Genomic DNA, 23,503 nt, shown 5'->3' with positions numbered 1-23,503 from the left:
TATCTCAGACAAAGTGGAAGACATTGACTGAGTTAGCCATTCCCAAATTGGAGCAAATAGAAAGTAATTCACTGAAATGTCGGTGTAGTAATTCTTTATTAGATGGATGATGCAGTCATCATTGTAGTGTTTGTTGCATTCATGTGCTGAAATATATTGCATAGAGCAGTAATTATACCAGGATTATAAAAAATATATCTACATTCTGCATTTAAGATAATAATAAAAAAATATCTGTCAATATGCTCCATCCATCCATCCATCCATCCATCCATCCATCCATCCATCCGTTCATCCATCCGTTCATCCATCCGTTCATCCATCCATCATGTCAGCTTAACAGTTTAGATTTCGGGGAATAACATTATTTTAGTATTTGTACTTTTCCGCTTTTCATATTTTTCCAGATGGATAAAACTGAAACTCTATACCATACCATGCATGATATATCGCTGTCAGCATCGGTATCGACTGTTATTAGTCATTTTTTCATATAATAACATTTATGAAAACTTTACTATAAATAATACACTAAAGCGTATCTTTCAAACTATCTATAAATATAAAAATCAGTGTATTTTAATTGTCTTGCATTCTCATCAATAGGAAAGCATTTAATAAACATATTTTTTTTATTATATTTTTACATTTGCCCAGCAGATTATTGTTTTTAGGATATTCAGTGTGTTTGTCTGTGTTTTGGGCTTGACGTTATTTCTTTACAATGTTCCAGATACTGTGGGAGTTTTAGCTATAGGTTGAAGTCACAGTATGGGGGGGGGGGGAAATGTGCTGCTCTGTGTGCTTTTCTATTGTTTTTATTTAAAACATTCTTTCTCAATAAGAACATTTATTGTATGCATTTGAAAAAACACTTTTTCCTACTAAAGAAAATACAGACCTTCTAACCACATTATAAAACCTTGGAGCTAATTTTTAAACTTTTCACTCCACAAACTTGTTTAGATCTCCTCCTACTTCCTGACAGAGATAACAGCTGTTGTTTCTTTCGCTGCCACTAGATGGAGCTGTTTCTGACTGGTGGCCTGCTGACACCACGTTACCATGGGCAACCTGACACACACGCGCACACACACACACACACACACACACACACACACCAGTCCCTCTAACCAAACTTTAGCTATTCATGCTTTTCAAAATAAGAGCCCCTATTACAGAGCGGGATTTTATTTTTTAAAGGAGGAACTGTTGGATCATCAGTCATCGTATTTTGTCCCGGACTGACGTCACAAGCTAAATAAAGTATGTTGTCAATCAGTCACTTGGGGCGGTGTTCTGTCAGACTCTTTTCTGGCATCTTCCCGCCGATGGGAACGTCTGCTGGACTCTTATTTTCCTAAAACGCGGAGGTCAGCAGACTTCCTGTTATGTCTGGCTGTCGGAGGAGCGTGACACAGCCCTCCACCCCCCCTCCTCAGACAGACAGTCTGCAGCATCACACGGAGACACGCAGCTCAGCACCGCAGACACACGCAGCTCAGCCCGGAGGAGCAGCGCTCAGACCCGGTGAGTTTCACTGACTGAGTCCGCAGAGGGCTGCAGGGGAGCAACTGTTGATGCAGCGGGGACAGACTGTCATGGATGTCTTTGTCTGTCCTGTCTCTCTGTCCAGACTGTCTGGGTCTGTCCTCTCCATCTGCTTGGCTTTCCTTCTGCCCAGCTGTCTGTCTGTCCCTGTCCTCCTGTCCATCAGTTTACCTGATGAGGTCACTGTGTTGGATCTTCTATATCAGGACATCAGATATTGGAAAATGTGTTGCTTTTGTCCTCCTGTCTGTCCTCATTTACTGTGTCCCAGTCTCTCTTTGCTCCCCTGCCTCTCCTTGTCCAAATGTCTTCCTGCCTGTTCAGTCTCTTAGTTTGTCCCCTTGTCTCTCAGGGGTGAGGACGCTGCTGGACGCTGTTGAAGCTCATCTGTTTCTGATTAACAGAGATCAATACATTTTAGCTTCCTGTTCGTAGCCTCCTAACACCCCCTCCTCCTCCCATGGGGCCCCTGTGGCCCCGGGTTGTCTCCCTGTGTCCCCAGCCTGTCTGTTCTGATCTGGTCAGTGTCTCAACTGAAGGCAGAACCTTTGTTATCTGGAGGTCGGATCAACCTTCTGACCAATTATTGATGAAAAATGTTCGACTAAATATCGATCAGGAAGTGTTTGACAAACCTCCCCTCCAGGTCTGCGGGGGGGCCGGTGTTCTATCAGACCAGCATACCCCGTCAGACCAGCATACCCATAGTCAATACCTATTTATCCCTTTAGTTTATCCCTTAAGTTTTGTTCGGAAAAATACACTTTAAACTACCCCGACAGGCGTGCATCCCTTTAGTCGTGTACAAAAAAACAAATTACCTAGTTTTTGGTGTTTTTTGAAGCGTATGGCCATATGTGTCATGATTTTACCCACATGCAGTGAAACCAATCCACAGAGACACAGATGAAAAGTTTAAGAGGTTTATTGAAGAGTAAGGCTCGGTGCGGCGTTGCTCAGACCTCAGCTCGACCGGAACTGGAAGGTGAAGGGAAGACAAAACGATTAGTTCAGGCTCAGTGGGAAATTTCATTTGTGGATATGGTGGTTGACTCACGTTTCCAGAGAAGTTGTAGGATCTTTGACTCCAACCTGTGTGCTGTTTTCAAGTGTTATTCTGATTCGGTGGAGGGCGGAACAGGGTTTACCCAGAACTCGGATGGTTGTTGGTGATCAGAGAAACTGACTGCCACTTAGATTTCCTGCGGTACTTGAACGGGTCGTAATGGAGATGATTCCCTTGCTCAGAGAGTTAACTCAACGTCCTCTTCAAGGAAGAAGGATCCAAACCTCCTGTTTGAATCCCCAGCTCGGTTTGAGGCTCAGTTGATTCCTTCAGGGAGAGAAGGTCCGAAAAGATCCAGTTTGCAGGAAGACTTCCTGCCGAGAGGCAAAGACAAAAAAGAAGTTAAAACTCAGGGAGACAAGAGCTCAGTCTTACTCAGAGAAAACTCAGCTTGGCCATATTACCAAAAACTGGCAAATACTTTGGCGTCGAGGTAGTGGCAGTCAACAGCTTAAGAGCACTCCATTAACGAGGCAACGATCATCAGGTGTGTGAAGAAGCGGACCAGAACCAGGCGCCTCCTGCTGGTGGAAGGGAGAACAACACAAAAAGGCAAGCACACAGACTGGAGTCCTGGCAATATGACCTTAATTTGTATTTTTTTTTTTTTTTTTTTTGGACATGAATAAAGGGATACACGCCCATCGCCGTATTTTAAAGTCTATATTTCGTACAAAAACAAAGGAATAAAGGCAAATCTGATGTCTTGCCCATGCATATCAACCATAGGTATGCTGATCTGACAGAACACCGGCTCCACGGCCATCTTGTCATTTCCAACCGTTCTCCAGGCCATCACAAGGATCGGATTGGAGCGTTCTTATTTTCCCATCAGTCTAATCAATCCCAGATATGAGCTGCCCATTATTTTTTTATGCACATTTTTTGAACCCGATAAAGATTTTTCTTCCTCATTTATTGACATGGTAATGACGACACAGTGATGATAAATGTTACATGAGTCTCAGTTTTGAAAAAAAGGAAACTTTATTGAATTAATACCACAACAAAAAACAAAGAAAACTCAAGACATGGCTGCTAATCAGGGGGGATTTACTATTAGGCAATGCTAGGCAATTGCCTAGGGCCCCGAGTTCCAGGGGCCCCCATTAAACTCTGTTTACATGTATGGTTAATACAACTATCCCTTATTTGTGCACATTATGTTTTTGATAAAAATCCTTTTTTGCTAAACTACCATCAAAACACATATATAGAGCTTTAGTCGCTATATTTAGCCACTTTTCAGACCCCTCTAGCACTTTGATTTCTAAAAAGCTCCTAGCGCCAAATCTAGAGACTTTTTTCTGCTACTGGAGACTTTGGAGACAACATCTAAAAGCAGCGAACTCTGCTCTCCAGAGCGAGTAGATTGGTAACCCCGCCTCCTGCTCTCCTCTATCTTGTCTGCTGTCATGATTCATGCAGCTATTATTTCATCCAAATGAAAAATGGAGAACAGATAAGCAGATCATGGCTTGTCTACAGTGAAAAGAAGGACTGGGTTATTTACTTTTGCCGTCGCCTTATGTAGCTGCTTCTGCTGCCTCTGCTGCTCGCGGTCAGAAAGTAGCATTAGATCACACCCTATTATATCTCAGCAGTAGAACTAGTCAGACTGGGCAAATTTGGTAATAAAGAAACATTGAGGAAAAGACAGGAAACATCTAAGGCCTGATTTATACTCAGAAACCAGGTCGTCTGCATGTGTGTCGCAGTTAACGCAGATATGCCCCGCCCCTTCCACAGACACCCTGCTGAATTTCTCCAAAATTGTAGGTGAGCGCAGCCAGGAGGCCTCTGATTGGTCAAATCTACATCGCTCTACACTATGCGTATTCCCTGTTTGGTTCCTTACCGGCTTGTTTTGTTTGTATGACCGCTATTGTGGAAAACGACTCGTAAAGATGGACCAGCTAGAAAAGCGAGGTGCGTGAGAACGCTGGGACCCTTTTTCACCTGGATTCCCGCTCTTTTTGGCCCTCATGTCGCTCCGTTGTTACACAAACTTGCCTCCACTTCCTCATCGCCTCGGCCGTATCTAGACCCACAGCTAGTTCCTGATTGGCCCTCTGGCATTGTGGCGTTGAATAACATAGCGCAGACCATGCTTAAAAATTGGGCATAAATCAAAAAACATCTGCAATAAGCTCACTGCGACTCACTGCTGCAGGAGGATAACCAGGCCTTAAGGCCTGAGACGGGGTGATTAAGGCTTCTAAACACTTTACTCTGGGGTTCCACAAGGTTCCAATGAAGGGCCCTGGCTAATTTAATCTTCCAGAAGGCTTTAAAATAAGAATCGTTAATCTGTAGGAATCGGTCAGCTGTAAGGTAATAACTTCCAGTAAGTCTCTCAGGATGGATGCGGTTTGTTGAAAGGTTCAGATCAGATCACAGACAGATAGCCTCGTGAGACCATCCCGATCTCGCGAGCTTTCAAGGTTTCACTCCCAGATCAGTCTGGAGACTCTCCGTTGAAGAAAATTTGGAGCCGTTCACCAAACGAACGTCCAATCAGCGTTGGCTTTGAGGCGGGTTGAGGTGTGACGCAACGAGAAGCGCGACAGTTCAGTCTAAAGAACATGGCGGCTTCAGCCGATGAAACTAGCGTTAGCGTGGCTATCGAGCGAGTTTTATGGGAATTACAGAGTATTTCTTCACTGAAAGAAGAGCAAAACACTGCTCTGGAGGCTTTTCTCAGAGGAAAAGATGTTTTTGCTCTTCTCCCGACTGGTTTCGGTAGAGTAGCCTGGCTGTTAGTACGTCATATGCTTCGTTGATCTGATTGGTTTATTTGGCCCGTCTATCACCAACATAGGCCAATCAGCTAACCAGTATTTTCGCCTCTTCCCAAAATTACTTCAATGGAAGGTTGCGGAGAAATCCATCTGGCGGAGTCAGGTTAACACACAGATAGATCTCCGTTAGTTATCTGATCTCTTCTTTATTTTCTCTCTTACTGCTGTGCTGCAGCCCTATAACCCCCCCCATCCCTGGATCGGGCGACCATGTCGATTCTCGGCCCGGCCCCCAGCAGCGCCGACGCCTGCCTCAGCATCGTCCACAGCCTGATGTGTCACCGGCAGGGTGGAGAGAACGAGGGCTTCGCCAAGCGCGCCATCGAGAGTCTGGTGAAGAAGCTGAAGGAGAAGAAGGACGAGCTGGACTCGCTCATCACCGCCGTCACCACAAACGGCGTCCATCCGAGCAAGTGTGTCACCATCCAGAGGACGCTGGACGGACGGCTGCAGGTAGGAACGATGGAGGAACATCTGACAGATGCCTGTTCCATAACTCCCACTGGCCGTCAAATTGACGCATGACATTTTCCCCAATGGAACGTATGAGTAGTGATGATGTCATCAACATTTAAAGGATGTATTCTATGCTATTATTATTACCAGATCATCCAGTTAGATTGATTAAGAGTTTTCTATCTAAGGAAAACCAGCTGATTGCATCGACTCATTGACTCTTCAGCAATCCCTCACACTAAGCATGCTTGTAGCGACAGTGGAGAGGAAAAACTCCCTTTGAACAGGAAGAAACCTCCAGCAGAACCAGGCTCAGTGTGAGCGGCCATCTGCTGAGGCCCACTGGGGTTCAAGGAGACAGAAGCAGACAAAGAAAAAGAAGCATAGATACAAAAGGCAACTGTCAACCAGCTCCATAGGCGGCCCCGTCCAGGAAACACACAGCCAGGCAGACGAGCTCCGAGCCAGCTCCCATGTCAGAGGATGAAGAGAGCACATCCAGTTAGTCACAGTCAGAGAAACAGGACTACACTGGAAAACAGGCCAAGCTCCAACATCTAGAAACAAAGGTGTTGATGGCAGCAGCACAGCTGATATTTCTCTCCAGGATGGAGTCACAGCCAAACAGGAACAGACCAGATGAAGCTACTATGAGAAAAAGCAGAGAGAGCAGAACGTTAGAGATTGAACTAACAGATTCTGCAGAGTGGGAGAATAGAGATAGAATGAAGCAGAATGATGAAAAAGGGGTCCCTATGTCCTCCAGCAGTCTAAGGCTATAGCAGCATAACTATAGAGATAGCTCAGGATAACCTGAGCCACTCTAACTAGAAGCTTTATCAAAAAGGAAAGTTTTAAGTCTAGCCTTAAAAGTAGACAGGGTGTCTGCCTCACGGACTAAAACTGGTAGTTGGTTCCACAGGAGAGGAGCCTGAGAACTAAAAGATCTGCCTCCCATTCTACTTTTAGAAATTCTAGGAACCACTAGTAAACCTGCAGATTGAGAGTGAAGTGCTCTGTTAGGAACATAAGGAACAATCAGATCTCTGATATCAGATGGAGCTTGGCCATTTAAGGCTTTATATGTGAGAAGGAGGATTTTAAATTCTATTCTGGATTTAACAGGAAGCCAATGAAGAGAAGCCAGGATAGGAGAGATATGATCTCTCTTTTTCATTTTCATCAGAACTCTGGCTGCAGCATTTTGGATCAGCTGAAGGCTTTTAACTACAGTTTGTGGACTTCCTGATAGTAAAGAATTACAATAGTCCAGCCTTGAAGTAACAAATGCATGGACTAGTTTCTCAGCATCACCCCTGGACAGGAGATTTCTCATTTTTGCAATGTTCCTCAGATGAAAGAAGAAAATTCTAGAAACCTCTTTGATATGGGATTTTTAAAGCCTGTTTCGCTAGCAGGTTCCCAATGGAATTTTCCATTGGGAACCTGCTAGCACTGAGTTGCTACCGGTTAGCATCTTAGTGCTAGTAGGTTCCCAATGGGAAATTCCATTGGGACCAAGTAGCACTAAATTGGTGACTTAGAAATGACGCTGTCAAGGAACGCTATGGACAGCGGAAACATGCAAGAGGAGGAGAGTTTAGTGTCGGAGGTCGTGGATGAGTCTCCTCCGTCATCCATTTTTTATTTAGAGGAGGAAAGCGGGGACGAAGATGTTGTGGAAGAGGACGCCAGGGCGGCAGAAGCTTGGTTTGGTGTAGAAGGCTTCCAGCCGTACATGTTTGAGCCCTTGCCTCGCAACGCTGCCAGTTCTGTTAGCTCTACGCCTGCCGAAGACACAGAAGTCCATCCCCGTGAACACTGGGACGCAACTCAATGGGAAAGGAAAGGATTCTGATTTCAACCGTCGCATATATTAGCTGCGACATATAAATCAAGATGATATGACTGAAAACATTTGATGACAGATGACTGTTGATATATGATTGGCTGAATTTAGGTGTTCAGGCTGACGTAGAACTAACTGGCCTGCAGAAGATAACTAAAAAAAACACAGATTTTAAGACAGGTTTTTTTTTTAAATATACATTTTCTAAATTTTAGGACAATATGGTTTGATAAAGAGTACATTTATATACATGTTTAAGCCCGAATGATTTGACATTTAAATATTACTTCCCTACGACTTTAAAATATCAGAACTGTCAAATTGACGGCCTTAGGAGTTCTAGTGCTTCATATTGCTTTCCTTTCCAACCAGCAGGGGGCTCTGGTGGCGCCGTCGTTTACAGTCAGGAGCGCCGATGTTTAACCGAAAACATGGAGGTTCTAACCCGAGGCTCGGTGTGTCGTCAGCATTTAACCATGAAACCGAGCCAAACGTTTCTCTCTGATGTCCTGACGGTGATCCGGTGGGCCAGGTGCTTCATGTGCAGCAGATGGAAGATAATAATCAGGCAGAGCCGCGGCAGACACCGGGGTGTGACTCATAGCAGCAGTAATTATCACAGCAAAGACGCTTCAGAACCGACTCGCTGCTCATCGCCCTGAAGAACAGCTTAGCTCCAAGCTAAGACCCGCCTCAGGACACTACAGCTAATCTAACAGGACAGCAAAAACCTTCAGAACCGCTCTCAGACCAGATAAGGCTTCAGGTCAGAGGTCAAGAAGCACTCTACAAACCAGGAGCAGGGTGTTTAGTTTTGGTTCCAGCCTGTAACCAGATCTCTGAGGACCCAGAATCCAGCAAGAAGGAAGGAAAGCTTTTATTAGAGCCCAGAACTGCTCAGATCAGGCGGTTCTGAGGGAGGAGGCCGGTACTGGATCTCCTCTAAGGGAGAACCAGGAGAAAATGTTATGGAGAATGTGTCACAAGAAGACAACAGGAGCTGCAGCGGGGAGAGCAGGCTTTGTTCCTCTGGGATTCAGAAGCCCTGCTGCTGGTTTTACTGGGTCGAACTCTGCTTGCAGTCCTGGTGTTACTGGATCCTTGGAGCCAGAGCAGTCTGGATGAAGGGAGGAGGAGGAGGAGGAGGAGGAGGAGGAGGAGGAGGAGGAGGAGGAGGAGGAGGAGGAGGAGGAGGAGGAGGAGGAAGGGCGGCTGGCTTGTTTTGTCTGAAACACAGGAAAGGGGCTGGGTTAACTAAAGCCAGACAGTGTGTGTGTTTTATGTGGGTGTGTGTGTTTGAAGGGGGGGGGATCGTCGACTCGTCTCCTTGATCTCACACCACAGAGTTTCCACGTTGTAAGAAACTCCGCCTGGTTCAAGGCTGAAGTTTCCACATGCCGCCGTTTGATCCAGAGCAAACCGGTTCTGGTTCCTTTCAGAGCCGGGTCACAGAGGAAATTCCAGCCCGAGTCGGATGGACGGTTTTAACTGTGTCCCTGTCCCCCGTGCGGAGTGTTGTGTCTGCTGCGTTCCCTCCCTGCCCTTCACCTGTGCACACACAGCGCTCTGCATCATCCCCGACCCGCTTCGCATTCACACCGACTCGCATGCGTGGCGTGGGACATGGACGCAGCCTCTATCCTCTCTGAGGGGCTTCAGGGTCCCGTGAGACGACCCAAACGCAGCAGCCCAGTATCCTGCCCTCAGATCAGTCCAGACTGTCGAAGAAAACCAGACACTTAGTCTGAGTCAGAACCCGTTCTGGTTCTGACCTAAATGGGTTGGGTTCATAACAGCTGTGCTACCTCAGTTCTTTTTTAGTCAAAGCGTGGGGGGGGGAATGTAGCTACTCAGGTAAATGACTTTTTACAGGAAAACAAGTTTCTGTAAATTTTGCTCCACAGAAACATTTTAGTTAAAATCCAAAGACATGTTGATGGCTGCTGGTTCTGGGACCACGATATTTGGGTTTTACTAGCTGCTGATACTGCGGATGGGGGGGTTTACCATCAGGCAATACTAGGCAGTTGCCTAGGGCCCCAAGTTCCTGGCCCCATAAAACTCCTTTAAGTTGTATAGTTGATACAACTATTCCTTATTTCTGCACATTAATTATGTTTTTGATAAAAATCCTTTCGGTAAAATGCCACCAGAACGCTGATAATATTAAAGGTACACTATGCAACCGGTGTTGATTTTCCAGCGAGGCTCCCCCCAGAGGGCGAAAGTAAAAGTGCACTGTTGTAAATATCCTCAGCTGTTCTCCTGGTTTCTCCGTCAAGCCAGGTGCGGTTGTTTTGAGCTTAGCAGACAGGCGAACGCAACGAATCACCATGTCTACTATTTTGTTCCAATTTTCGAGTTTGAAAATTTCGCTGTTTTCTTGCTGGTTCCGCCATGATAACTGCACAAATATCGCCACTGCGCTAGCAACGAGCATGCCTTTCGCTGGGGGCGTGTAGCAGTTCTCGCCGTAAAGCAAGACCGACTCTCGCGATGCACGAGACTTCTGAGCCTGTGGGTGCGGGCCGAGGGCTCCTGCAATTGCAAGTACGGTATTTCCCCTACAGACCACCAGGGCGGCCGAGAAAACCTTTGTTCGACCTGAAATGAATCATTTAATCCTCCAAAACGTTATGGAACACATTAATTAACTGAAAAATGTTGCATAGTATGCCTTTAAGTGTGTCTTAGCCCCCCCCCCTTCTGTGTCCAATATATTGGATCAGTCCATTTGCTGCACATGGTGCGCCATAACCAAGTGGCTGGAGTACTATACAGGAACATCTGTGCAGAGTACGGGCTGGAAACCCAAAGGTCGAAGTGGGATACGCCTCCAAAGATGCTAGAGATCCTGCGGGACTTCCAGATACAGACGGACTGAATGATAATGGCAAACCAACGGGACATTGTGTTGGTGGACAAAAAGCAGAGGAAAGCCTTTGTGGTTGTCATAGCAATACCAAGCGACTGCAACATCAGGAAAAAGGAACACAAGAAACTATAGAAATACCAGGGGCTTTGCTTTAATCCCTGCATTCTGTAGTTGTCACTATATAACTGTTGATTAAAAAGTGAGAAATGGTAAATAAGGTCAGATTCCTTGGTTGTTCATCAAACTTGGCCATTAGAGTTGATTCTGTCTCACCTGTCCCTCTCTGTCTGTCTCACCTGTACAGGTAGCAGGCAGGAAGGGCTTTCCTCATGTGATCTACGCCCGTCTGTGGCGTTGGCCCGACCTGCACAAGAATGAGCTGAAGCACGTGAAGTTCTGCCAGTACGCCTTCGACTTGAAGTACGACAGCGTGTGCGTCAACCCGTATCACTACGAGAGGGTGGCGTCCCCAACATCTACAGGTGAGCAAAGTTAATATTTTAACGGCTGATTGTAGGAGAGGAAATAAATGTTCCTGTCCAACATTTTAAACATGGACTGTATTATTCTCAGAAAAAACTGGAAACAGGTGCAGCTGAATTGCACATTCCCATGTTCAGTACAGCAGCGCCCCCTGCTGTCTGTAGTCAGAAACCTGGAGCTGAGTCAACAAGTTATCACAGGAGGTCTGTTGAAGTCGTGGGGAAATCATATTTAAATGTCAAATCTTTCTGGCTTAAACATGTATATAAATGTACTCTTTATCAGACCATATTGTCCCAAATGTTAAAAAATCCTGTCTTAAATTCTGTAGGGTTTTACATCAGTTCTACATCAGCCTGGACACCTAAATTCGGCCAATCATATATCAACGGTCATCTGTCAATCAAATATTTTTGGTCATAGCATCTTGATTCATATGTCGCAGCTAATATAAGCAACGGTTGAAATCAGAATCCTTTCCTTTCCCACTGAGTTGCGTCCCAGTGTTCACGGGGATGGACGTCTGTGTCTTCGGCAGGCGTAGAGCTAAATGAACTGGCAGCGTTGCGAGGCAAGGGCTCAAACATGTACGGCTGGAAGCCTTCTACACCAAACCAAGCTTCTGCCACCCTGGCGTCCTCTTCCACAACATCTTCGTCCCCGCTTTCCTCCTCTAAATAAAAAATGGATGACGGAGGAGACTCATCCACGACCTCCGACACTAAACTCTCCTCCTCTTGCATGTTTCCTCTGTCCATAGCGTTCCTTGACAGCGTCGTTTCTAAGTCACCAATTTAGTGCTACTTGGTCCCAATGGAATTTCCCATTAGGAACCTGCTAGCACTAAGTTGCTAACCGGTTAGCAACTTAGTGCTAGTAGGTTCCCAATGGGAAATTCCATTGGGAACCTACTTGCGAAACAGGCTTTAAAAATCCCATATCAAAGAGGTTTCTAGAATTTTCTTCTTTCATCTGAGGAATATTGCAAAAATGAGAAATCTCCTGTCCAGGGGTGATGCTGAGAAACTAGTCCATGCATTTGTTACTTTAAGGCTGGACTATTGGAATTCTTTACAATCAGGAAGTCCACAAACTGTAGTTAAAAGCCTTCAGCTGATCCAAAATGCTGCAGCCAGAGTTCTGATGAAAATGAAAAAGAGAGATCACATCTCTCCTATCCTGGCTTCTCTTCATTGGCTTCCTGTTAAATCCAGAATAGAATTTAAAATCCTCCTAAGTCACCAATTTAGTGCTACTTGGTCCTAATGGAATTTCCCATTGGGAACCTGCTAGCACTAAGTTGCTAACTGGTTAGCAAGATGTTTCCGACAAACCGGTGTAGGTACCAGATTGACTCGGGCTGCCAGATTGACTCGGGGGCCTGCACCTTTTGATGACATCATAATATGGCAACTCCGCCCGTCACTATATGTTAACGCCACTCGTAACGATATGGCAACTCCACTCAAACAAACTACATTGCGCCCGCGGTCTCTATTTGTCTATTTATCTATTCTCGTTACAAATGCAGACCGCGGGCTCAATGTAGTTTGTTTGAGTGGCGTTGCCATAATGTGACGTCATCGGGAGGCGCAAGGCCCATGGCGAATTCGGTGACGTCATCGGAAGGCGCAGGGACCATGGAGAATTTCTTCGTAAAATTGTCCGTTTACAAACCGCAATCCCGGTTTCGAATAAAACCTACAACCCGCTATAATTACTTTAGTAAGCTGTACAGACCAATCAAAATGTTTTGCGCAATTGTGCAAACGTTAAAACAATTATGTATTGTGACGTCATCAAAAGGCGCAGGCCCCCGAGTCAATCTGGCAGCCCGAGTCAATCTGGTACCTACACCGGCCGCAACCAAACTTGCTTGCGAACCTTCCGCCACAACAATCCCGCCCTGTTTATAATCGACCAATCACATTCACTTTATTCACTCGTGTAAAGTCGGGCACCACTCGGGAGAATTTGGAAATGCAACAGTTGGAACAGCCGCTTCCCTACGACTTTAAGGCAGAAAAACACCGGTTGCATACAATTGCTTAATCTGCTTTTTTCCCACAAAAGGCTCAGACTAGGCAGGGTGAGCAGATCTGCACAGATTGTTTTCACTTCTGTCTCTGTGCTACTGTATATACGCATTAAAATAATTTCCCACATTTGCCTTGGACAGATTATGAAAAGTCATTCTATGAAGAAAAGCGAGTCAGTGCAGCATCTCAAACCAGAACAGATAGAGAATGTTCATATATCAAAAACGTAATGAGATCTACGTCGAAAGAAAAGAAAAACAGCAATAAACGGCATGGGACGGTTTCTATGGTGACTGAGGCAGGGAGGTGATTCTCAGAGAGAGATCTGGGAGGTTTATCCAAGTTTTTCTTTCTTTTATTCATAAAAAGGTGAGAGAGATCGTTACTTTTTTCATTGTTTAACTTTTTTCTGTCCTCCTAAACTCCTATCATGTGTAAAGTTTTCTAGTTATTGTTTCACTCATAGTTTTTGCTGCAGTTTGTCCTGTTTACTATATAAGCAACGAGTGACTCCAAAAGTGATTCTTTCTCCGTGAGATAAACAGATTTTATTTAGTATTTTCCTCCAAAGCGGAAGTGTTTTACTTTTTAACCGCGTCTCTCTTCCTGTCAGACCCATGGAATTGCTGCTGAATTGCTGCGTTGTCCGACTAAAATAGACAGGGGCTCCGTCTCAGTCGGAGCTACGCTGCCCTCTAGTGTAACTTTGTGTGAGGTGTGATCATCCCAACTGACTTTCAATGAGAACTAAACGCCACCACCAACTAAACGCACGATTTTCTGTCGGATCGAACACAGAATTGGATTCGGGTATTCTGGCCTTTAGTTCACTGCAAAACAGAAATCTAAATAAGTAATATTTTTATTTATTTATTTATTAAATCAACATAAATGACAGCACAGGATACAGTTAATGCACCAACCCAAAAGCCTCCCTCCCCTCACATTCATTCACCCACCTTGAATGAATTCATTCGTCCACAAATTACATTTTCTGAATAAACATTGGAGAACTTCTCATCTGTTTTTGTATTTTCTGGCTTCATTGTCAGTTTCAATAATAGAATTTTCTAAAGTTAAAAAATGATGAACAAATGAAATTAATTTTAAAGCAATAAATACTAAATGAAAATCTTATATCTCATTTCAAATCTATTTTTTTTTTACAAAAGAGGAGGAAAGTGAGACACTTTGCTAATGGAAAAAAAGACAATTTGCATTAAGAATAAGAGAAAATATTGCATTGTCTTATTTCAAGTGCATATTATCTAATTATCTTATTTTGAGAGGAAAAACTGCTCATTCTATCAGCAAATCATCTTATTTACCTGCTCAAATGAAGGGAAAACACACTTAGTATCAGACATTTTTCCTTATTTCTCGATGGTTTTTGCAGCGTAACATCTGGAAAGATCTGATAGAAGGTTACTTCCAGCCAGCAGGGGCCGCTGTTTCTGAAAACATCAAACATAACCGGCTGCTGAGTAAAGTCTCTGCCCCCCCCTCATTCAGGTCCTCAGTCTCTGATTAAAGAAGAGTTCATGCAGGACTGTCTGCAGCTGGACCTGCCCCCCCATGCTGACCTGTACGGCCAGTCCCACCCTGTCAGCATGTATCCCAGCATGCCCCTGTCTCCTCCAGGTAAGCATCTGCTGTCTGTCCTCACCTGTGATTCAGGATGTGAAAAGTTTTGGCGTGTTGGTTTCCTGCAGGAAGGAACTCCATGACGTGCGCAGCTCCGAGCGCTGCGGGTATCGGCGCGGCTCCAGAGGAGCCTGGGCTCCTGCAGATCACCATGCCCCAGAACCACGGGGGTCGGACCTCCCCACCTCTCACCCCACAGTCTGCTCACCCTGCTACGCCCACCTCCCCGCACCAGCAGAGCCCAGATTATAGCGGCACCCCTGTAGCTGGTAAGCCCTGTTAAATTCTCCTCCATCTTCATGTCACACCTACAGAGGCAACATTTGGCGCAGCTAACTGACAGATTAGCTTCAGTCACATGTATTCTGCTAGAATATTAGCTTCACTTCAGGCTTGCAAATCCTGCTGAGGCAGCTTTCACTCAGGGTTACGAGATTTTACATATACAGTGTACATGAACATTATACATTAAACTCAACATAACATAGAGCTTTCACTTGGGAGCTATTCATCTATTTGGCCTTTGTCCCGTCTAGTTTATCTATTTTTTTTATCTTTGTCGCTGTCTTTTGTCTTGAATCTTGTCCATTTCCTCCACTTTTCTTCCATTTGTATGTTGAAGTCTTAAACGATGTGTCAGCTTTTCCATAATGTAGATTTCTTCTATTATTCCAGTCCACCCAGGTCATATTTTTCCAATGAATGCAACATAAAATCTGTCTGTTATTCACTAAAACAGTCCGAATATCAAGCTAACCTGTGTACAAACTGTAACAATGGCCGTTTCTCAATCTGCGTACTTGTGCGTTCTCGTGTACTCGTGAAACGTTCACAAACCTCAGCCATAGTACTGTTCCAATTTACAAGAAAAGCAGATCGAGAACGGATGGATGTTGTTCTCACTCCTCCCTCTTTACCCAGCATGCATCAGAGCAGACTTGTCCGTTCTCCAGATTGACAGTTGTCCCAGCATGCACTGCTGCAGCAGCAGCTTCTAGGTTAGCGCTCACAGAGCTCAGAGCATTAAGCTAAAAGTTTTTCTTTTCTGTTGCTGTTGTTCAATAAAAGTACGTTTTAAGATCATTTGAGGCGAGAACATTATACTTTAAGCATCACTATATGGCCCATTTACCGATTTAATCCGTAATTTTAAAAAAGATTTCTGAAGTTGAGAGGACCGTGGCAACCAGCGCACCTCCGAGGCTAACCTCGGCCAGAGCTAACAGCAGCCAGGGCTAACGTTAGCTCGTCTGCAGCGGCCAGGGCTAACGTTAGCTCGTCTGCAGCGGCCATGGCTACCGTTAGCCCGTCTGCAGCGGCCATGGCTAACGTTAGCTCGTCTGCAGCGGCCATGGCTAAAGTTAGCCCGTCTGCAGCGGCCATGGCTAACGTTAGCTCGTCTGCAGCGGCCATGGCTAAAGTTAGCCCGTCTGCAGCGGCCATGGCTAACGTTAGCTCGACTGCAGCGGCCATAGCTAACGTTAGCCCGTCTGCAGCGGCCATGGCTAACGTTAGCCCGTCTGCAGCGGCCATGGCCATTGAACACGGTAGCAGCAGAAGCATCTGGACGGACTTTACTGGACGTCTCACCTTTATGTGGACAAGCATCAAAAATTAAGCAGCAGGAGCTTTTTTGCTGCTTTCAGCTCTTGCAGTCCGAACGTAGCATTATTCTTTAAAATAAGCCCAGCTACTCTCGATTTCATCCACCATCGTTAAAATGCAAAGAAAGGATAGGGTAGTTCCGCCCAACTCAAGGGGGCCAATCAGGAACTAGCTGTGGGACTTTCTCACTTCAAAATATATTAAAATCAGTTTTTACCCACTGATCACAGCAAATATAGCTGCCATTGTTATAAACAAGGAAAGGATAGGCTAGCTCCGCCCAACGCGCATCAGACCCACTTTTCGACCGCGCAGCTAGAGCAGCAGAGATGCTTCAGCCGCGCGTCAGAACTAAACTTGTACAAGCATCAAAAATGAAGCCGCATGCGTGTTCTCGCTGCTCAGCTGTTCCTGCTGCGTGTGACCTGAACGTAGCTTTAGAGGGATTGACTCTAATTCTGTTGTGTCTCTGCAGCCAACTGGGCAGGTAATGGCCCCGCCCCCTATACACCCACAGGACATCAGCACAATGGGCGGAGCCACACGCAGCAGCCGGCACTACATCACCACCACACCCCCAACACCCATTTCTGTATGGCACCATGGGAGTACTACTGCAGGACATCTGGTATTGAATTTTACAGTGAAGCTCTGTAATACTGAGTTAGTATTTGTCCCTGCAGGGTCACAGCAACACAGTACTCCTCCATTTCCACAACCCGTCTCCAATCATCCAGGTGAGACACAACAAAAGTCAGGTGTCTCTGCCTCTGTCACCTTTTACTCCTCTCTTTCGTGTCCTTCCTATTTACGTCCTGTAGGTCCAGAGTTCTGGTGCTCCATCTCCTACTTTGAGTTGGACGTTCAGGTCGGTGAGATGTTTAAGGTCCAGTCCAGCTGTCCTCTGGTGACGGTGGACGGCTACGTTGATCCGTCAGGAGGAGATAGATTCTGTTTAGGACAGCTGAGCAACGTCCACCGAACTGCAGCTAGCCACCGTGCCAGGTGACCATTCACACCAGAACCAGCCACTGTGTTCAAACCAGTTCAGTCAGTTTGGGGAAGACCCTTTGAGTTTAGATTAACCAAGGTTGGTTCATTCTGTTCCAAAACCAGTTCAGATTTCAGCGTAGAGAACTGATCATAATTTGTTTAGGGTGGGCACTTTAAAAGGATTTCGACCAATTTAAACCAGTTCAATCAGTTTGGGTTAGACCCGTTTAGACCATCTTTTTAGATTAATCCAGATTGGTTCATTCTGGTCCAAAACCAGTTCAACTTTCAGTGTAGAGAACTGATCATGGTTCGTTTAGGGTGGGCACTTTAAAAGGATTTCGACCAATTTAAAACAGTTCAGTCAGTTTGGGTCAGACCCGTTTAGACCATCTTTTTAGATTAATCCAGATTGGTTCATTCTGGTCCAAAACCAGTTCAAATTTCAGTGTAGAGAACTGATCATGGTTCGTTTAGGGTGGGCACTTTAGATGGATTTTGACCAATTTAAACCAGTTCAATCAGTTTGGGGTAGACCCATTTAGACCATCTTTTTAGATTAATCCAGATTGGTTCATTCTGGTCCAAAACCAGTTCAAATTTCAGTGTAGAGAACTGATCATGGTTCGTTTAGGGTGGGCACTTTAGATGGATTTTGACCAATTTAAACCAGTTCAGTCAGTTTAGGTTAGACCCATTTAGACCATCTTTTTAGTTTAATCCAGATTGGTTCATTCTGGTCCAAAACCAGTTCAAATTTCAGTGTAGAGAACTGATCATGGTTCATTTAGAGTGGGCACTTTAAAAGGATTTCGACCAATTTAAACCAGTTCAATCAGTTTGGGTTAGACCCGTTTAGACCATCTTTTTAGATTAATCCAGATTGGTTTATTCTGGTCCAAAACCAGTTCAAATTTCAGTGTAGAGAACTGATCATGGTTCATTTAGAGTGGGCACTTTAAAAGGATTTCGACCAATTTAAACCAGTTCAATCAGTTTGGGTTAGACCCGTTTAGACCATCTTTTTAGATTAATCCAGATTGGTTTATTCTGGTCCAAAACCAGTTCAAATTTCAGTGTAGAGAACTGATCATGGTTTGTTTAGGGTGGGCACTTTAGATGGATTTTGACCAATTTAAACCAGTTCAATCAGTTTGGGGTAGACCCGTTTAGACCATCTTTTTAGATGAATCCAGATTGGTTCATTCTGGTCCAAAACCAGTTCAAATTTCAATGTAGAGAACTGATCATGGTTTGTTTAGGGTGGGCACTTTAGATGGATTTTGACCAATTTAAACCAGTTCAGTCAGTTTGGGTTAGACCCGTTTAGACCATCTTTTTAGATGAATCCAGATTGGTTCATTCTGGTCCAAAACCAGTTCAAATTTCAATGTAGAGAACTGATCATGGTTTGTTTAGGGTGGGCACTTTAGATGGATTTGGACCAATTTAAACCAGTTCAATCAGTTTGGGGTAGACCCATTTAGACCATCCTTTTAGATTAATCCAGATTGGTTCATTCTGGTCCAAAACCAGTTTAAATTTTTAGTGTAGAAAATTGATCATGGTTCGTTTAGGGTGGGCACTTTAGATGGATTTTGACCAATTTAAACCAGTTCAATCAGTTTGGGGTAGACCCGTTTAGACCATCTTTTTAGATTAATCCAGATTGGTTCATTCTGATCCAAAACCAGTTCAAATTTCAGTGTAGAGAACTGATCATGGTTCGTTTAGGGTGGGCACTTTAGATGGATTTTGACCAATGTAAACCAGTTCAGTCAGTTTGGGTTAGACCCGTTTAGACCATCTTTTTAGATTAATCCAGATTGGTTCATTTCGGTCCAAAACCAGTTCAAATATCAGTGTAGGGAACTGATTATGGTTTCTTTAGGGTGGGCACTTTAGATGGATTTCGACCAATTTAAACCAGTTCAATCAGTTTGGGTTAGACCCGTTTAGACCATCTTTTTAGATTAATCTAGATTGGTTCGTTCTGGTCCAAAACCAGTTAAAATTTCAGTGTAGACGACTGATCATGGTCCGTTTAGGATGGGCAGTTTGGACCCATTTCCACCATTTTAAACCAGTTCAGTCATCTAGTCCAGTTAAGAGGGTACAGACCAGTTTAAATCTTTATAACCAGTTGATACCAGTAGGGGGCGCTGCCAGAGTTGGAACTGATCACATTCTTGTACTACAGACTCCACATTGGTCGGGGGGTCCAGCTCGAGTGTCAGGGGGAGGGGGACGTCTGGATGCGTTGCCTTAGCGACCACTCTGTATTTGTTCAGAGTTATTACCTGGACCGGGAGGCGGGCCGCACACCAGGTGACGGTGTTCATAAGATCTACCCCGGAGCTTACATCAAGGTGGGTGTTTGATCCGCTACTTCCTGTTTTATATTAAACACTTCCTCGTCTCAGTCTCACCTGTCTGTCTTACCCGTCTCCCTACAGGTGTTTGACCTTCGGCAGTGCCACCGACAGATGCAGCAGCAGGCAGCCGCGGCCCAAGCAGCAGCTGAGACTCAGGCAGCCGCAGTTGTCGGTGCAATGCCTGGTCCTAACAGTGTGGGAGGGATTGCACCTGCCCTCAGTGAGTATCTCCTGCCTGAAAACATATGATGAAGCTGTACCTGAACGCCTCATCGATAACTCCGGTATAACTACTGTCAATAACCACTACCTATCTGCACCTGGATGCCTTATTATGATGTCGTTTTAAATGGCTTCTTTTGGTATGCTGGTGAAGATTCTCAGTCATTATGGGCCTGGTCATTCCAAAAAAGTCAAAAAACAATCCACTGGACTTTGTTTCCAAGTTTGAAGATGTTTTGCTTCCCATCCAGGAAGTTTTTTCAATTCAAAATGTCAGAAATAGCATTGAGTTCCAGGTTTTATTCAGCAGCCCAATAAAGCTTTCTTTTTGTTTTAAATGCATGCAAATTGAAACGGGTCCACTCCTTTGGCTTCTTTGTTAGTCTGCAATACCCCATACCTGTCTGTGTCTCTAAAAAGGGGGGTCGTTAAAGGGAAAAGCAAAGCCTACAGCCTCCGCTGTGGCTCCCGTCCGCTCCGCTCTGAGTTCCTTGGAGATCGTAGAGGGCATGCGCGAGATGATTAAATGATCCAGGGTTTCCGCATATCATTAAAAATAATTACAATTCATTAATTTTTATGGGATTTCGGTGTATACAAAACCGAAAACTGTGACCTCGAAACCGTGAACCGAACCGAACGGTGGATTTTGTGAACTGTTCCACCCCTAATAAATATGTATATATTTTTTAATTCTTCACCCCCAGGTGTTTGCTCTACCGCAGGTCCGGGCGTCGATGACTTGCGGAGGCTGTGCATTGTGAGACTGAGCTTCGTCAAAGGTTGGGGGTATGACTACCCCAGACAGAGCATCAAGGACACCCCCTGCTGGATGGAGGTCCACCTGCACCGGGCCCTCCAGCTGCTGGACCAGGTGTTGCACACGCTGCCGCCACGGGAGCTCCCTCTCTGACAGACTACTGATGCTGCTGATGACGGGCTGCAGCATCCATCATCCTACGATTAGCCCAGGCTGTGCCTCGTTCCCCTCTGCGCGGGCACCGCAGCAGCTCATTGTTTCGCAGAGAGTCTTTCAGCTAGCCCCAGGGTTTCTATTGTAACAGCATTCATGGGTCAGTTCAAACAGAAATCTGGGATCAGGTGGAATTTACAGTCAAAATCAGGAAGAAGCTCAGTGCTTTGTGTGAATTGACTCCTTAAATGCTGAGTTCATATCAGCTGAAACCAAAAAAAACAGAAGTTAATCTATGCTCATCAGGTTTGAGTTTGTATTTATTTTTATTGATTATCTACCAAAGATTCATTTCGAAATGATGACATCATATCTTACTCATATGACTTTTTTATTTTTGACAGTGTTTTATCACATTTTAAACATTTTTTTTCTATATAGAGCATCTATAACACTGTACTATTTGCTGTCTGTTCATGTCAAACATTTCAAATCCAAAATAAACCAAGTTTGTCCTGCATTAGGTGTCCTGTTTAAAAGTGATGCTAGATTGGGACACAGCCGCGCACAGAGACATCAGCTGTGTTTTATGGGTGTATTTACTAAGTAATGATGATTGGATTTTAATGAAGTCTGGTTACCAAGGAACAATTAATGGATCACTATCTATACCTAAAACACATATGTTTTTGGTGATTTAATGAATTTAGTGTTAATCAGTAAAAAAAATTAAATGCCCAAACATAGTAACCCCTCCCTCCTGCCATCTTCCAGCAGTGACGTCACGGCGCGGTAAGCCTAGCGCCATTCTCCCCGCTTTACAAGCTAAATCAATGGGAAGTACTAGACACATATGCAATCAACAACAATTATTGAAGATTTCCAGAGGACTTCACTATTGAAATTCACCAGAGCTATAGTGAAACTGACAATGCCCACGTGCATGGCGGCTGGATGCTGGAATACATCGGGTAAAAGTGAAAAAAAAAAAAAGAGTTATTCCACCTTTCTGATTCCTGATCCTCCACGGACGGGTTGGTCGTTGGATCGCCAACTTGAAGAGGGAGGATTTGCCATCCCAGCACTGGGACTTGATCAACAGCCGATACCGCACCGTGACGTCACTAACCAGTAGGTGGCAGTAGTGTTCTTTGACAAACATGGATGCCTCCAGTAAAGCACATTCACATGAAAATTAGTCTGAATTAAAAACACTGATCATTTATTGAACAGTATGTAATAATTTCTTATTTAAAGTACTTTCAGAAGTTTGAATTCTGAATATGACCCGACTTTTCCTTTAAAGTCGTAGGGAAGCGGCTGTTCCAACGGTTCCAGTTCCGAATTCTCCCGAGTGGTGCACGACTTATACGAGTGAATAAAGTGAATGTGATTGGTTGTTTATCAAGGGGGCGGGATTGTTGTGGCGGAAGGTTCGGAAGCAAGTTTGGTTGTGGCCAGTTTGCCGGAAGCATCTTGCTAACCAGTTAGCAACTTAGTGCTAGCAGGTTCCTAATGGGAAATTCCATTGGGACCAAGTAGCACTAAATTGGTGACTTAGAAACGACGCTGTCAAGGAACGCTATGGACAGCGGAAACATGCAAGAGGAGGAGAGTTTAGTGTCGGAGGTCGTGGATGACTCTCCTCCGTCATCCATTTTTTATTTAGAGGAGGAAAGCGGGGACGAAGATGTTGTGGAAGAGGACGCCAGGGCGGCAGAAGCTTGGTTTGGTGTAGAAGGCTTCCAGCCGTACATGTTTGCGCCCTTGCCTCGCAACGCTGCCAGTTCTGTTAGCTCTACGCCTGCCGAAGACACAGACGTCCATCCCCGTGAACACTGGGACGCAACTCAATGGGAAAGGAAACGATTCTGATTTCAACCGTTGCTTATATTAGATGCGACACATGATGCTACACATGACTCAAGATGTTATGACCGAAAACATTTGATTGACAGATGACCATTGATATATGATTGGCTGAATTTAGGTGTACAGGCTGACGTAGATATACGTCAGCCTGAACGCCTAAATCCGGTCAATCATTTGCTATTAGCCTGCATATGAAAATTGAAAAACCCCACAGATTTTAAGACAGGATTTTTTTTCCCCTAATAGAAATCTTCTAAATTTTTGGACAACATAGTCTAATAAAGAGTACATTCATATACATGTTTAAGCCAGAATGATTTGACATTTAAATTCCCTACGACTTTAAGCTTTTCTGAGTACTTGTTTTACACATCGTATTAATTTTCCTTCTAATAATCTCGCAGGTTGCCCCAAAACAACTTTGTCCTTTTATCCGTTTTTTTGTTCTGAAGTTTTCAAGCCACGCTTATATAGATTTAAATAGGATCTCTATGTTTCCCTTAAACACATTTTATAATCTGTTTTGATTTTGTAAACACCATAAAGAATCAATGCTCAGTAGGGTGCAGAGAGTAAACAAGGACGATTAGGTGGTTTCATAGTAACTCCTGGTCATTGTGTTAGTTGAGGTTCTTTTATGAATGGAAGCTTGTTGTTTTCAGTAAATATGGCGCCAATCGGAAAACGGGCTTGGCGCCTAAAGAGTTTAAATGTTTCATTATTCACGCCTTCTTATTTGCCCCAGTAAAGCCCCACCTT

At 44.6% G+C, this 23,503-nt stretch overlaps 1 protein-coding gene across 2 annotated transcripts; it reads left to right on the top strand.

The window, feature by feature from the left end:
- Positions 1-1,350: 1,350 nt before the first annotated feature.
- Positions 1,351-21,392, top strand: LOC119780946 (mothers against decapentaplegic homolog 4-like). Of its 2 annotated transcripts, none has more exons than XM_038281203.1 (11): positions 1,351-1,530; positions 5,594-5,871; positions 10,903-11,080; positions 14,633-14,761; positions 14,833-15,033; positions 16,845-16,961; positions 17,053-17,106; positions 17,191-17,374; positions 19,654-19,731; positions 19,819-19,957; positions 20,667-20,861. In XM_038281203.1, the coding sequence occupies exons 2-11, from the start codon at positions 5,629-5,631 to the stop codon at positions 20,721-20,723; spliced, it is 1,380 nt and encodes a 459-aa protein (XP_038137131.1). In that variant the 5' UTR covers positions 1,351-1,530; positions 5,594-5,628; the 3' UTR covers positions 20,724-20,861. The 2 variants fall into 2 exon arrangements, with proteins under 2 accessions (XP_038137131.1, XP_038137130.1); XM_038281202.1 differs by having other exon boundaries at positions 1,374-1,530; positions 19,563-19,731; positions 20,667-21,392.
- The last annotated feature ends 2,111 nt before the right edge of the window (positions 21,393-23,503 follow it).

This window comes from Cyprinodon tularosa, unplaced genomic scaffold (genome assembly GCF_016077235.1).
Source record: "Cyprinodon tularosa strain WSP-4 unplaced genomic scaffold, ASM1607723v1 ctg168, whole genome shotgun sequence".
NCBI lineage: Eukaryota > Metazoa > Chordata > Actinopteri > Cyprinodontiformes > Cyprinodontidae > Cyprinodon > Cyprinodon tularosa.
Note: the sequence above shows the minus strand (reverse complement) of the source record. Positions and strands in the feature narration are given on the sequence as shown.